We start from the raw sequence: 14,716 nt of genomic DNA, 5'->3' as shown, positions 1-14,716 counted from the left end.
AAAACAGAACAGAGACAGGAGTTTTTTTTTTTGTTGTTGTTTTTAAGGAAAGAAAGGTCTGAGATGACTTCGTAGTTTTTCTCAAGAAGTTTTTTTTAAAGGCATTAATTTCACCATGATCTCAGGGAAGGAATAAATTTTCAATCATTAGCTCAAATACACACATAGATATATACAAAACCTCTCCATCTCTCAGATCATAGAGATACTGGAAATATGATAACAGATTTAAAGAATTGATTAGCAAACAGATATCTTAAGAGTTGGTGATTATATCATCTTAGGCTTTGTGATAGTTAAGGAATGGGTTATGTACAGACGTTATGTACATTAGAATTCAGGATGACAGATGCTGAAGTCCCAGAATAAACAAGAATTATCCTATTGGATGAGATCATTCAAAAGAGTAGAATTCTCTTGAAAAACGCAATCTTGATTCTGCGATTTGGAAAGGCAAGGGGCGAGGGCTCACACTTGCATTTAGGAATAGGAGTCTGAAACCACGCACCTTAAGATCTGCTATTCTCAACCTCACAAAAGAACCCTCAAATGCCTGAAAATCTTGCCACAGAAACATCCACCATTCTCATACTGACAAAAATCCAGGAAGGAGGAAAACAAAATTAAATTCAGGAAAACAATAGGGGATTATCAGACACAGGAGGAAGAAACAATAAATCACTAATTTATGATAATCGCTTAGTGTTCTGTCCAGGCTCTCTGCCAATGCATCTCTTGTAGATAAGAAGGAGCTTGGAAATTGGTCAAGTAAGACCCAAAGTAGAAAATCTCAGAGAATGTACTTGAGCCAACGCCTTGTGAACTACAGACCTGAGATTCCTCGCTGATATTTCCTGTTGCACTGGCTTCTGCGGTGTCATAGATCAGGCATGTAATAGCCCACAGCCAGAAGACTCCTGTGATTCATTTCTTGGAACTTGGAGCAATCTGGCATTTCCGCAGTGCCTGCATTAGGTGGCCAGAAGAGGGTGACAATGCATCCCGTGGCCAGCATTTTTTCAAAGTTGCAAAACTTAGGAGCACTTTCTAACATTGTGTATTTGGAGGAGAGTGAGTGAGAAAAAATGGCAGTGATCATAGAGCCATGTCGTGGAGGGTTTTATAGAAGTTGGTAAGGATTAAGTTTATTTTGGATGGAGTTTGGAAGAATCTTAATAGGAAGAGGTAAAAATGGAAACAGAGATACTACCAAGAAAACTATAGCTCAGAGCAGAGGATGGTCTGGCTAGATTGGTAGTTGCAGAGATGGAGAGTAGCAGATGGATTTAGAAAGAGGTAGATTTTTTTTTTTTGAGAAAATCTCAAATAGAGATGAAATAGACAGGGTTTGCTTATGAACTGGACTTTGAGGAGTAAGGGAAAGGTGGGAGTCAAGGGTAGCCTTAGGCTAAGTAACTGGGCAAGTAGTGGTAATAGTTACTCATGGGGAAGGCTGGGGGAGGTAAGAGTTCTATGGTTGAACGTGTTAAGTTTGAGATGTTTATGACGGTCACATGGAATCATCAGAAAGGACACCCAAGGCTCAGACTTCAAGGAGTAAACTACAGATGCATAGGGAAGCAGACCAGAGATGGTTCTTCTAAGAGTAAAAGAAAGGGGGAAAGAAGATGTATTTGTGGTTGGCCCTCCTCCTCCAGTTGGAAATGGACCTGCATATTCAAAGTCCCTTCTCTCCTTTCCTCTTCTAGGTCCATCTCTCCCCCACACGCAGAATAGGTTAGACAGCTCAGTTAAAAGCTAGACGCACTCACCCCAAAACTTTCCCCCAAACTCGTTGAGATTCCTAACATTTTGTGATTTTTTTTTTAGATGTGAAAAGCAATCCTCCCTGGGAGAATTAGATTTTAATCAGGGGTCAAAGAGAGGATAGTATTAGTCACTGAACTATTTTTGAGTATATATTTGATTTACACTGATACATAGTTAAGATCCTGGCACTGAGGGAATTATATTTTTTATTAAGTGTAGGGATGGGTAAGAATAGAGAAAATCATAGGAGGGACAAAATATCATTTTAATTTGTAAACTATGATTCTAGAAAGAATTGCTTTAGAAAACTCTGGGAAGATCTGGGTATACAGCAATATTTTTCCCCATTCAATTTGTTTGTGAAACCCACCAGGAGTAGCTTTTTGAGAGGACAAACTATCTCTTACATATTTTTATCCTCAGAGCCTAAATCAGCACATGATATGGGTCTATTGAGTAAATGTCATGCAGATAATTTAAAGACAGTGTGAGCTTTTAAACTTTACTCCATAGTTAACTTGAAAAGCAAGAATATGCCATTTTTCATCTCTCTCAAAAAGAATGTAAAAACTCAACTGAATTACTCTTATGTAGAATCATATATTCCCCTGAGAATCACCAAATTAATGAAAAAGAATTTAAATATTGCCATGTATCTACTGTACAGTGTAATAAAAACATTGGTTCTTAGAAAACATAACAATAGCTTTCACATTGTTTTTTTTTTAACATCTTTATTGGTGTATAATTGCTTTACAATGAATGGTGTGTTAGTTTCTGGTGTATAACGAAGTGAATCATCTATATGTATACATATATCCCCATATCTCCTCCCTCTTGCGTCTCCCTCCCACCCACCCTATCCCACCCCTCTAGGTGGTCACAAAGCACTGATATTAAGTTTTTATTCTTCATAAAGACACCAACTATAGAAGTGATTACAGCTGTCAGAACATATAAATCTAACTGCTATATTTATATTTGGATGCCATGATTGTGTGGGCACACAAAGATCTACATGACATTACACAGAAAAGACGGGATGGGAAGGAAAATGAAGTATTTGTATTCACTACTCTGTTCTTTTCTAATTAGCTCTCATTCTTCTCAAAAAAAAATACCCTGCAGTTTTAAAGGAGAGTAAATTGTAAATATCAGCGGTAATTAAATTGGGCAACGGGCAATGGATTCCAATCTTTATAACCAGGATAATTAATCATGATAAAATCCAATATACACATATTCAGGACACCAGAAGCAGACTTTCTCTGTTTTCTAATAACATTGCAAAGTAGAATAAATGCAGATTTTTCTGGAAAAAAAAACTTTCTTCTGGAAAGAAGTCTACAGAACCTATGATGCTTATATTCCTTTCCCTACATTATAAAACTTAATTTTTAAAAAAATTATTTATTTTTGGCTGCATTGGGTCTTCGTTGCTGCTCGCGGGCTTTCTCTAGTTGCGGCAAGTGGGGGCTGCTCTTCGTTGCGGTGCACGGACTTCTCATTACGGTGGCTTCTCTTGTTGCGGAGCACGGGCTCTAGGCGTGCGGGCTTCAGTAGTTGTGGCTCGTGGGCTCTAGAGTGCAGGCTCAGTAGTGGTGGCGCACGGGCTTAGTTGCTCTGTGGCATGTGGGATCTTCCCGGACCAGGGCTGGAACCCGTGTCCCCTGCAATGGCAGGCAGATTCTTAACCACTGCGCCACCAGGGAAGTCCCTAAAACTTATTTTTGGAATGAAAAAGATAAAGCCTTGCAGTAAACCAGCTCTGCACATTCAAGTGGTAATTTATCAAGCTAATCTGGTCCCAGATTATCACATGGCAAGTAGTCAATGGTCTCCCAGCTCATAAAAACACTTCATTATAGTTAATGTGAGAATGTTGCTGGGGAGACTTTCATTGTATTTCTGAGGATACAATGTTTCCCTGATCTAGTTTTGCTTCTGCAGAGCAACTATTTTGTTTTTATGTGGTAATTACAGTGCTCATAACTCCTTTTCTACATTGTCTTTTAGGAAGCTGATTGCTAGATTTTCGGATCAGAACCAACAAACATATAGGACCTTACAGCATGTATTTTATGTGCTGACTTCACTCTTAACTCTCAGATAAAAGTTGAAGAGGCTGGAATATTAAGATACAGAGAGTTATTTCTACTTAGTGTGTTCACAGTTGTTAACTTACGGTGGTAGCTTCAATAGAAGCAGCCTAATAACCAGGTGATATATTGATACAATAATAGTTGAGTTTATGGCTCTTTAGCCAGATTAGCTGTCTTTCGATCCTAGCTTTGCAGCTTGGTAGCTGCCTTAGTCTGTTCAGGCTCCTATAACAGAATACCATAGATGGGCTGGTTTATAGACAACAGAAACTTATTTCTCACAGTTCTGGAGGCTGGGAAGTTCAAGATCAAGGTACTGGCAGATTCAGTGTCTGGTGACGGCCTGCTTCCTGGTTCATAGCTGGTGATCTACTAGCTGTGTTCTTTCATGGTGGAAGGGGCAAGGGAGCTCTCTGAGGTCCCTTTTTTTTTTTCCTCAGTACGCGGGCCTCTCACTGTTGTGGCCTCTCCCGTTGCGGAGCACAGGCTCCAGACGCGCAGGCTCAGCGGCCATGGCTCACGGGCCCAGCTGCTCCGCGGCATGTGGGATCTTCCCAGACCGGGGCACGAACCCGTGTCCCCTGCATCGGCAGGCGGACTCTCAACCACTGCACCACCAGGGAAGCCCTCTGAGGTCCTTTTTATAAGGGTCCTGATCTCATTCATGAGGGCTCCACCCTCATGACCTAATCACCGCTCAAAGCTCCAGCCTCCTAATACCATCACTTTGGGGGCTTTAGTTCAACACTGGGACTTTGAAGGGACACATTCAGTCTATAGCAGTAGCTATGTGACAAGTTATTTTACATGTCCCAGTCTCCTCATCTTTGAAATGGGAATAGTTTCCTCAACTATTCTGGGGATTAAAAGTGTTACTACTAAGAATACTCAGTAGTTTCATGGACACTACTAAGAATATTCTTGGCATGTTAGTTATTATAATTATTTCTGTAATAATAAATGGCCGATGATGGCAAGTCACTTCACATGGTTCAATCAGTTGAACATTATTTGAGAGCCCATAGTATAACGAGCACTGTGTTGGGTCCTAGAAATACAAAGGCAAATAAGATCTGGCCCTTGTCTTAGCTCACAAGATATATTAGCCTAAAAGGAGAAAGATATGTAAATAGATAATGTTGATACAGTGGGGCCAGGTCAATAATAAGATGAATTGTTTGTTGTTTGCTATCAACACATAGTTTGCTAAAATATCAATATAGATCTTTCACCTTGAAATCCTCAAGAACATACTCATTTTTGAATCCTCCTAACCAAAGTTTTTGGAAAATAGCCCTTAGAGATTGTGGAACAGAGTCATTGGCTGAAGGGGGGACATTTAAATGATGCTATCCAGCAGTCACCTTATAAGAACTACCCACAGATAAACATCGTTACAACTGTGATGAGTGACCTGAGACAAGGGTTCTAGGAGCAAAGCAGAGGTAGGAAGGCAGGAAGGGGCTGTACGGTTCTGGGCATTTGTAGAAGGTTTCCCTGAGAATGTCGTTTTTAAGCTGAGACCTGAAAATTAACCAGTAGTTACACAAAGGAAGGAATGTTCCAGACAGAAGTTAACAAGGAGTTCAAAGCTGCTGAGTCAGGATGGAGCTTGTCAATCGCTTTCAGGTGCCAAGAACTGAAGGAAGGAAAGTAGAGCACAGTAAGCCAGTAAGAAAGTGGCCTGAGATGGTAACTGTCAGATCTGCAGAGAGGCCTTTGCAGATCATCCCCAACTAACACAGCCCCCCTCGCACTGTCCTTCTCTTCCCATTACCCTATTGCAGTTTCATTCTTGCAGTTCTCTTAAATTATCTTTATTTATGTGATTATTTTTTACTGTATGTTTTCCCCCACTTGAATGTAGGTTCAATTAAAGATGTATCTTGTCCGTCTTCCTCATCTCTGTAACTTCAGCACTAGGAGAAACTGCGAAACAGGTTATTGTGGTGGAGAACAGTGCAATGGCAGTAGGAGAGGACAGAAAATGATACATTTGAGAAATAGCAAAAAGGTAGGATTCCCAGGCTTGGGTCTTTGATATGAGAGAATCCTAGATTTGGAGGTGAACAACCACGAACAGCATACCGCCTTTTCACCAGGAGGAAGTGGCCGTTGTGTGTGTTTGCTGTTCATTTGGCTGAGTCTGGTAGGGATTCATAGCTTCTTTTTAAGTCAGATTAAGTCTGAGGTGCGTGTGCCATCCAGAAGGTACTGTCAGGTAAGAACGTGGTTAGAGAGGGGTTCAGTCAGGAAATGGAGATTTGCAGGCCCAGAGCACAGAGGAGGAACTGAATCCATGGAAACAGGTAAGGGCTAGAAGTGAGAAGTGTCAGTGTGAGAATAGAAGGGGCACAGGCCATGTCTCTGAGGATCTCAGGAAGGGGAGGAAAGGCCCGCGGAGCCAAGTGGGGTTGGGTGGAGGGAAGAAACCCGGAGAATGTGGGTCAAGGAGCCACAGGAAGAGCGTGCTTTGAGAGAAGGAGGTGGTCTTCCACACGTGGCTTTGGATTGGTTTCCAAGACAACAGTCTTCCTGCCTGGTGCATCTAATTAGCAGATATTCAGGTTTCATTTTCTCATACTCATATGTCCAAGGAGTCACACTGAGGAGAGATGGTTGCTTAAAATAGAGTCAGGGTTCCAACAGCACGGTGGACAATGGGACTTCAGCAAGGTGGTCCAGAGGGATGGGCTGGCTTAGAGTGAGACTGCCTCAAAGGACAGAGGTGACAGCGGGTGGAAAGAAGGTGATATTCTGAGTCACAGAGGGAGTGAGTCGTGTGTTGTGAATACATCGTGAACGTGTTGGCGTAGGAACTGCTGCTTTATTTTGAAGTTACTAGCGCTAGAGTTCCAAACTTCCCAGGGCCTGTGCTTGCTGTCCGTGGAGGGGCAGAGACGATGGAGGAGAAAGAGAGTTGAAGTTGGTGATGGGAGTCAGGAGAGGATGAGGAAAATAGACTTTTCAGGCTCAACGCTCAGGTACGGATCACAGGCAGCAGAAGGCTGGCTGCACAGATGATGTTTGCATAGGTCTATTGTCATTGAAAACAGTCATCGGGTTCATTTGGAAGTTAAATATCTGATTTAATCTCTTTGGTCATGTTATTATAGATCCAGGTTGTTAAAAAATGCACACACACTCTATGAGTTATATTCTTCCAGGAAGGGTGTAGCTTGAGACTGTGCCTTTGAAAGCTGTATTATATCTTCCAGGACTGTATGTATTTGAGGGCAACCAGAAATTTCTGACATAATTGCAGAGCTCATGAGATTTAAATCTACACTTTACAAAGAGCTGGACACTCAGCACAGCACTAGAATAAATTGAAGGCATACATCTCTTTGCTCAGTAGAGGTCATTCTGATCAGTAGAAATCACACTTAAGATGCAGGAGGACTGACATGGCCCGCCTGAGCTGAGGTGTTGGCAGCAGCCATTCCGCACTAGTAACTCCGGTCAGAAGAGCTGGGTGCAAGGCCTCTGCACGTGGCCCCCTGTGAGCAAGTGAAACCTGACTAAGCACAAAGGGGGAAAAAAAAAAGCCATCACAGAGCTGTGACTATTTTCAAGGCTAATCTTTTTCTCTGTGGAACACTGCCTTTGGGGCAAAACAAGGAAGAAGCAGGTGATTCTAATGTACAGCGCAGGACAGCCACTGCAGGCCAGCTTCTCCAACTCTGAAGGCATGCCAGTCATGTGGCTGACAAGGTCTTGATGATCCGGCTGGGTGTCAGGCCTGAGCCTCTGAGGTGGGAGAGCCGAGTTCAGGACATTGGTCCACCAGAGACCTCCTGGCCCCATGTATTATCAATCAGCGAGAGCTCTCCCAGAGATCTCCGTCTCAACGCTAAGACCCAGCTCCACTCAACAACCAGCAAGCTACAGTGATGGACACCCTATGCCAAACAACTAGCAAGACAGGACCACAACCCCACCCATTAGCAGAGAGGCTGCCTAAAATCATACTAAGTTCACAGACACCCCAAACACACCACCGGACACAGTGCTGCCCAAGAGAAAGACAAGATCCAGCCTCATCCACCAGAACACAGGCACCAGTCCCCTCTGCCAGGAAGCCTACACAACCCACTGAACCAACCTTACCTACTGGGGGCAGACACCAAAAACAACGGGAACTACGAACCTGCAGCCTGCGAAAAGGAGACCCCAAACACAGTAAGGTAGGGAAAATTAGAAGACAGAGAAACACACAGCAGATGAAGGAGCAAGGTAAAAACCCACAGACCAAACAAATGAAGAGGAAATAGGCAGTCTACCTGAAAAAGAATTCAGAGTAATGATAATAAAGTTATCCAAAATGGACAAATTTATAGAAAAGCACAACCTTCTAAGACTGAACCAGGATAAAATAGAAAATATACACAGACCAATCACAAGCACTGAAATTGAAACTGTGAATAAAAACCTTCCAACAAACAAAAGCCCAGCACCAGATGGCTTCACAGGCGAATTCTATCAAACATATAGAGAAGAGCTAACATCTATCCTTCTCAAACTCTTCCAAAATATAGCAGAGTGAGGAACACTCCCAAACTCATTCTATGAGGCCACCATTACCCTAATTCCAAAACCAGACAAAGGTGTTACCAAAAAAGAAAACTACAGGCCAATATCCCTGATGAACATAGACGCAAAAATCCTCAACAGAATACTAGCAAACAGAATCCAGCAGCACATTAAAAGGATCATACACCATGATCAAGTGGGGTTTATCCCAGGGATGCAAGGATTCTTCAATATATGCAAATCAATCAACGTGATACACCGTACTAACAAATTGAAGGAGAAAAACCATATGATCATCTCAATAAATGCAGAAAAAGCTTTCAACAAAATTCAACACCCATTTATGATAAAAACTCTCTGGAAAGTAGGCATAGAGGGAACTTACCTCAACATAATAGAGGCCATATATGACAAACCCACAGCCAACATCATTCTCAATGGTGAAAAACTGAAACCATTTCCACTAAAGTCAGGAACAAGACAAAGTTGCCCACTCTCACCACAATTATTCAGCATAGTTTTGGAAGTTCTAGCCACATCAATCAGAGAAGAAAAAGAAATAAAAGGAATCCAAATCGGAAAAGAAGAAGTAAAACTGGCACTGTGTGCAGATGATATGATACTATACATAGAGAATCCTAAAGATGCTACCAGAAAAATACTAGAGCTAATCAATGAAATTGGTAAAGTAGCAGGATACAAAATTAATGCACAGAAATCTCTTGCATTCCTATGAAAAATCTGAAAGAGAAATTAAGGAAACACTCCCGTTTACCATTGCAACAAAAAGAATAAAATGCCTAGGAATAAACCTACCTAAGGAGACAAAAGACCTGTATGCAGAAAACTATAAGACACTGATTAAAGAAATTAAAGATGATACAAACAGATGGAGAGATATAACATGTTCTTGGATTGGAAGAATCAACATTGTGAAAATGACTATACTACTGAAAGCAATCTACAGATTTAATGCAATCCTTATTTAAGTACCAATGGCATTTTTCACAGAACTAGAACAAAAAATTTCACAATTTGTATGGAAACACAAAAGACCCCGAAGAGCCAAAGCACTCTTGAGAACGAAAAACAGAGCTGGAGGAATCAGGCTCCCTGACTTCAGACTATACTACAAAGCTACAGTAATCACGACAGTATGGTACTGGCACAAAAACAGAAAGATCAATGGAACAGGATACAAAGCCCAGACATAAACCCACGCACATATGGTCACCTTACTTTTAATAAAGGAGGCAGGAATGTACAGTGGAGAAAGAACAGCCTCTTCAGTAAGTGGTGCTTGGAAAACTGGACAGGTACATGTACAACTATGAGATTAGATCACTACCTAACACCGTACACAAAAATAAGCGCAAAATGGATTAAAGGCCTAAATGTAAGGCCAGAGACTATCAAACTCTTAGAGGAAAACATAGGCAGAACACTCTATGACATAAATCACAGCAAGATCCTTTTTGACCCTCCTCCTAGAGAAATGGAAATAAAAACAAAAATAAACAAATGGGACCTAATGAAGCTTAAAAGCTTTTGCACAGCAAAGAAAACCAGAGACAAGATGAAAAGACAACCCTCAGAATGGGAGAAAATATTTGCCAATGAAGCAACTGACAAAGAATTAATCTGCAGAATATACAAGCAGCTCATGCAGCTCAATATCAAAAAACCAAACAACCCAATCCAAAACTGGGTAGAAGACCTAAATAGACATTTCTCCAAAGAAGATATACAGACTGCCAACAAACACATGAAAGGATGCTCAACATCACTAATCATTAGAGAAATGCAAATCAAAACTACAATGAGGTATCACCTCACACTGGTGAGAATGGGCATCATTAAAAAATCCACAAACAGGGCTTCCCTGGTGGCACAGTGGTTGAGAGTCCGCCTGCCGATGCAGGGGACGCGGGTTCGTGCCGCGGTCTGGGAAGATCCCATATGCCGCGGAGCGGCTGGGCCCGTGAGCCATGGCCGCTGAGCCTGTGCGTCCGGAGCCTGTGCTCCGCAAGGGGAGAGGCCCGCGTACTGGGGAAAAAAAAAAAAAAAAGAAAAAAAAATCCACAAACAATAAATGCTGGAGAGGGTGTGGAGAAAAGGGAACCCTCTCACCCTGTTGGTGGGAATGTAAATTGATATAGCCATTATGGGGAACAGTATGGAGGTTCCTAAAAAAAGTAAAAATAGACCTACCATATGACCCAGAAATCCCCCTTCTGGGCATATACCCTGAGAAAACCATAATTCAAAAAGAGTCATGTACCCCAGTGTTCATTGCAGCTCTGTTTACAATAGCCAGGACATGGAAGCAAGTTAAGTGTCCATCGACAGATGAATGGATAAAGATGTGGCACATATATATAATGGAATATTACTCAGTCATAAAAAGAAATGAAATTGAGTTATTTGTAGTGAGGTGGATGGACCTAGGGTCTGTCATACAGAGTGAAGTAAGTCAGAAAGCGAAAAACAAATACCGTTGGCTAACACATATATATGGAATCTGAAAAAAAAAAAGTTCTGAAGAACCTAGGGGCAGGACAGGAATAAAGATGCAGACATAGAGAATGGACTTGAGGATACGGGGAAGGGTAAAGGTAAGCTGGGACGAAGTGAGAGAGTGGCATGAACATATATACACTACCAAATGTAAAATAGATAGCTAGTGGGAAGCAGCCGCAAAGCACAGGGAGATCAGCTCAGTGCTTTGTGACCACCTAGAGGGGTGGTATAGGGAGGGTGGGAGGAAGACACAAGAGGGAGGGGATATGGGGATATATGTACATGTATAGCTGATTCATTTTGTTATATAGCAGCAACTAACACAACAATGTAAAGCAATTATACTCCAATAAAGGTGTTAGAAAAAAAAGATGCAGGAGGAGACCCAGAGGGTCCCTTTGTTGGCATATTTCACATGTAAGTTGACACCATTGGATGTGGTGTAAGTTGACACCTCTTTTGAAAAGAAAATCAATTCATTCCAAGGTATTACCAGAGTGTCACTCCAGAAAGTGAATTTCCATATGAATCATCACCTATGGCTCACTTTTCCCCATGTTTTGACATTTTACACCTTCATTTATCTGCCCATTCACTCACACATGGGTCAAACAACACTGTGGCGGAGAACAAAACAGATGCCATCTGTCTTCAGAGACTTCACACTCTAAACAGAAAGAGAACAAGAAACAAGCAATTACAATGCAATGTGTTCAGGTAAGCGCAGGTTTCCTGGGATTCTGAACCGGATTTGGGTGAAGTTTAGTGTGAGACCTGAAGGGTTAACTGGGTGTATGTAGGAGAGTGTCCTTTTTTTTTTTTTAGAAAAAACACATAATGTTCAGGGCATCATGTCTGCATATTACACTCAAATAATTCAGGCAGAAAAGCATATAAAGATGGAGATGAGAGAGAGAGAGGGAGGGAAGGAGGGAGGGAGGGAGAGAAATGTAACTTAATGTTAACAACTGCAGAACTTGGGAGTTCTTTTTACTGTTCTTGCAAAGTGTCTGTAGGGTTAAAATTATTTCAAAATAAAAAACATTTTTCATGAAGAAAATAAGGAGCTACAAGTTCAACAGCATTATCTGTTTCAATATTACTTCATACTTTTTCAAGCATTCTGCTACCCTAAAGGTATATTTCAATGTTACTGCACACTTACCAAGCATGATACTATTCTACCCTGAAGGTAAAATTACATTTCATCTTATTTTCTTTCATCATACATTTGGTCTAGCGCTTCATTTGAAAAAACTTATTAGGAAAAAATACACATTTTAATGTATGACTAAAACATAAAACTTGCAGAATTAATTTCTGAAAAATTTTTAAGTAAAAAAAATGTTTTAAGTAAAAAAAAAAAAGAAATGTTACTTCATTGCTTTTTTTCCCCAAGCTGGTATATAAATATTATAATTCATTATTGTGCTCAATGGAAGTGACAAGTCAATTTTCTTGCTGTTTCTTTCCTGGCTAGGTTTCATATGTCAAAGCTATTGACATTTGGATGGCAGTGTGTCTCCTTTTCGTGTTTTCAGCACTACTGGAATATGCAGCTGTCAATTTTGTATCGAGACAACATAAAGAACTTCTGAGATTTCGACGAAAGAGAAAGAATAGGGTAGGCGATTAAATGCATTAAGTTCTCTGGGACACAATTCTCCCTGGAAAGTGAATTTGGCATATTTAATAGGGAGGTACAGAGAGGAAATGGGGACAGGGACTAAATGAACTGATGTTCCTTTGGTTTTGTCCAGCTGAAACTTACATTGTCAAAAATAGCCTCAGGGAGAAAATGGTAACATCGAACTATACACAGCAGATCTGGTGACATGAGAGTTTTATCAACTTCTTTCTAATGTATGTCCTGGAACAACACCATTATTTGTTTCCACTAACAAAATCTATCATTTCTTATTGGCAAGGTTGCAGTGTTTCTGATGGTTTTACTTGACATAAGTCAACAAATATAGCTATTAAAGTTGTACCTTTTTTCGAACTAATTCCTTTGTTTCCATCAAATATCACCTATTTATTAATACTATGATGTTGATGTAAAACTCTGTGGTCTCCTTTTTATGTACACTTTTATGTTTTTAAGACATTTCTTCTGAATCCCCACTCGAAACACAATAAGGTGTATTTTTGCCTTGCTATCACTTGATAAGTCAAACCCAGAAGAAATTTTATTTAGAGCATCTTTGGGAGACCACATGAAATTGTAGGAGTAATCTCCTAATTGGATTTGTAAGTACAGGATGGCAGTTGTTCACCTCTATTAAGACTTGTAATGTCATCTCTCTTTATAGTTACATAATTTCAATTAGCCCCTTTCCTTTTCTGCAAGGGAGAGTCTCTATCAACCAGCATATCTTTGAGTTTACTTTTAATGTGAATGTGCCAACTGACATTTTGAAAGCAAATGGTCTCTTAATCAAGAGAAATATCAAAGTTGTATATTACAGGAGAAATTGTGGCCAGAATCCAAAATACTGTAATATTTAAGTCAAAACATTCTCAACTCTTAAAAGTAATAGTCTGGTTTATATGTAGTGTGCATTTTTAAGGATTTAATTTTTTAAGGAATTTCTTATGGTTTCTGAATGACTGACTGTGATTTATATATTTTATAAATTTTTTTAAGAAGCTCTAAGCCATGATCTCCCAGTGCTAAGCCTACTCAGTATTAAACATATTCTAAGGCAGTAACTTATCCAATCATGTCTAATTGACTCCCCAGAATCATCACCTGCTCCAATAAATACCCCAATTCACTGTAGCATGGAAGGAGTTTCAGCATTGCAATACTCTGGGTAACACGGTGGACAGAAGAAACAATGCCAGGGCTTGCATTTGATCAAATTTTTATAAATATTAAAGCACATCATTTATACATTAACATATATTTTCATGGAGAGATTAACTTTTCTTTATCTCCTGCCCCCCACCTCTCCCAGTCTGCTGGTTTCCTTATACTTTTCTCACTCTGCCCAACCCTCCCTCTCTCTCTTTCCTCCTTCCCTTTCCCTCCCTTACTGCCTATTTGCTCCTCTCTTTCATATGATACCTGGCACAGGCTGAAGCACTGTAATAGAACAAAGCATTCTGTATCACAGGGTGAAGCTGTTGTCTTTTTTTCCCATTAATGACTGATTAAGACTATTTTTTCCTTCTAACATGAATCAGAAGTAAAGCAACACTTATTTCCCCCTCTAATTTTCGTTCACTTTTTTACATTTATTTTTCATTTCTGTACCTTTTTTCTCCTTCCTACATGTAGGATGTATCAGCCACGTGCTGCAAACACCAGAAATGGGAAGTCGTTCACATGTGGTGTCCAAAGGGAGGTCTGAGAGCTCACACATTTTCTGCACCCATCACACATCCAGCAATCAGAGTAGCTAATGGATAACATAACAGGCTACAAGTTTAGATACTCAATTCTGATTTCTCCTTAAAAAAAAAAAAAAAAAATCCTTACCAAAGCAGCTCTTTATCCAATTTTACCACCTGCAAGTGTATTGGGATAAAAATATTTGACACCCCTTATTCTTTGGCTCACAGAAAGACAGCAAGATTAATGTTTCTAGTGATTGGCACTCTAGAAAAGTATCAAAATGCAAAAATAGTTACACCTGATTATTTTCTAATCACTATTTGAAATATTCAGGGAGCAAATAGTGTAATTAACATTTAGTGCAGGAAAAAAAATCCAGTGTTTTTTTTTTTTAAGTTCACTTCATACTTTGGGGGGTGGATACCTTGCATATGTGAAAATCTATTAATTG

General features: G+C 40.3%; 1 protein-coding gene across 2 annotated transcripts in view; it reads left to right on the top strand.

The window, feature by feature from the left end:
- The window catches only part of GLRA3 (glycine receptor alpha 3), a gene marked incomplete at its 3' end in the record, with an annotated part of 156,881 nt that overhangs the window by 126,252 nt on the left and 15,913 nt on the right, over nt 1–14,716 (top strand). For both annotated transcript variants that reach the window (XM_079926057.1, XM_079926056.1), the window contains exon 8: nt 12,406–12,549. In XM_079926057.1, coding sequence (XP_079782183.1) covers nt 12,406–12,549 — 144 coding nt within the window. The remainder of the gene's footprint in view (nt 1–12,405; nt 12,550–14,716) is intronic.

Source organism: Stenella coeruleoalba (assembly GCF_951394435.1).
Source record: "Stenella coeruleoalba genome assembly, chromosome: 7".
In the NCBI taxonomy this organism is placed as follows: domain Eukaryota; kingdom Metazoa; phylum Chordata; class Mammalia; order Artiodactyla; family Delphinidae; genus Stenella; species Stenella coeruleoalba.
This window is presented reverse-complemented; position numbering and strand designations above follow the sequence as displayed.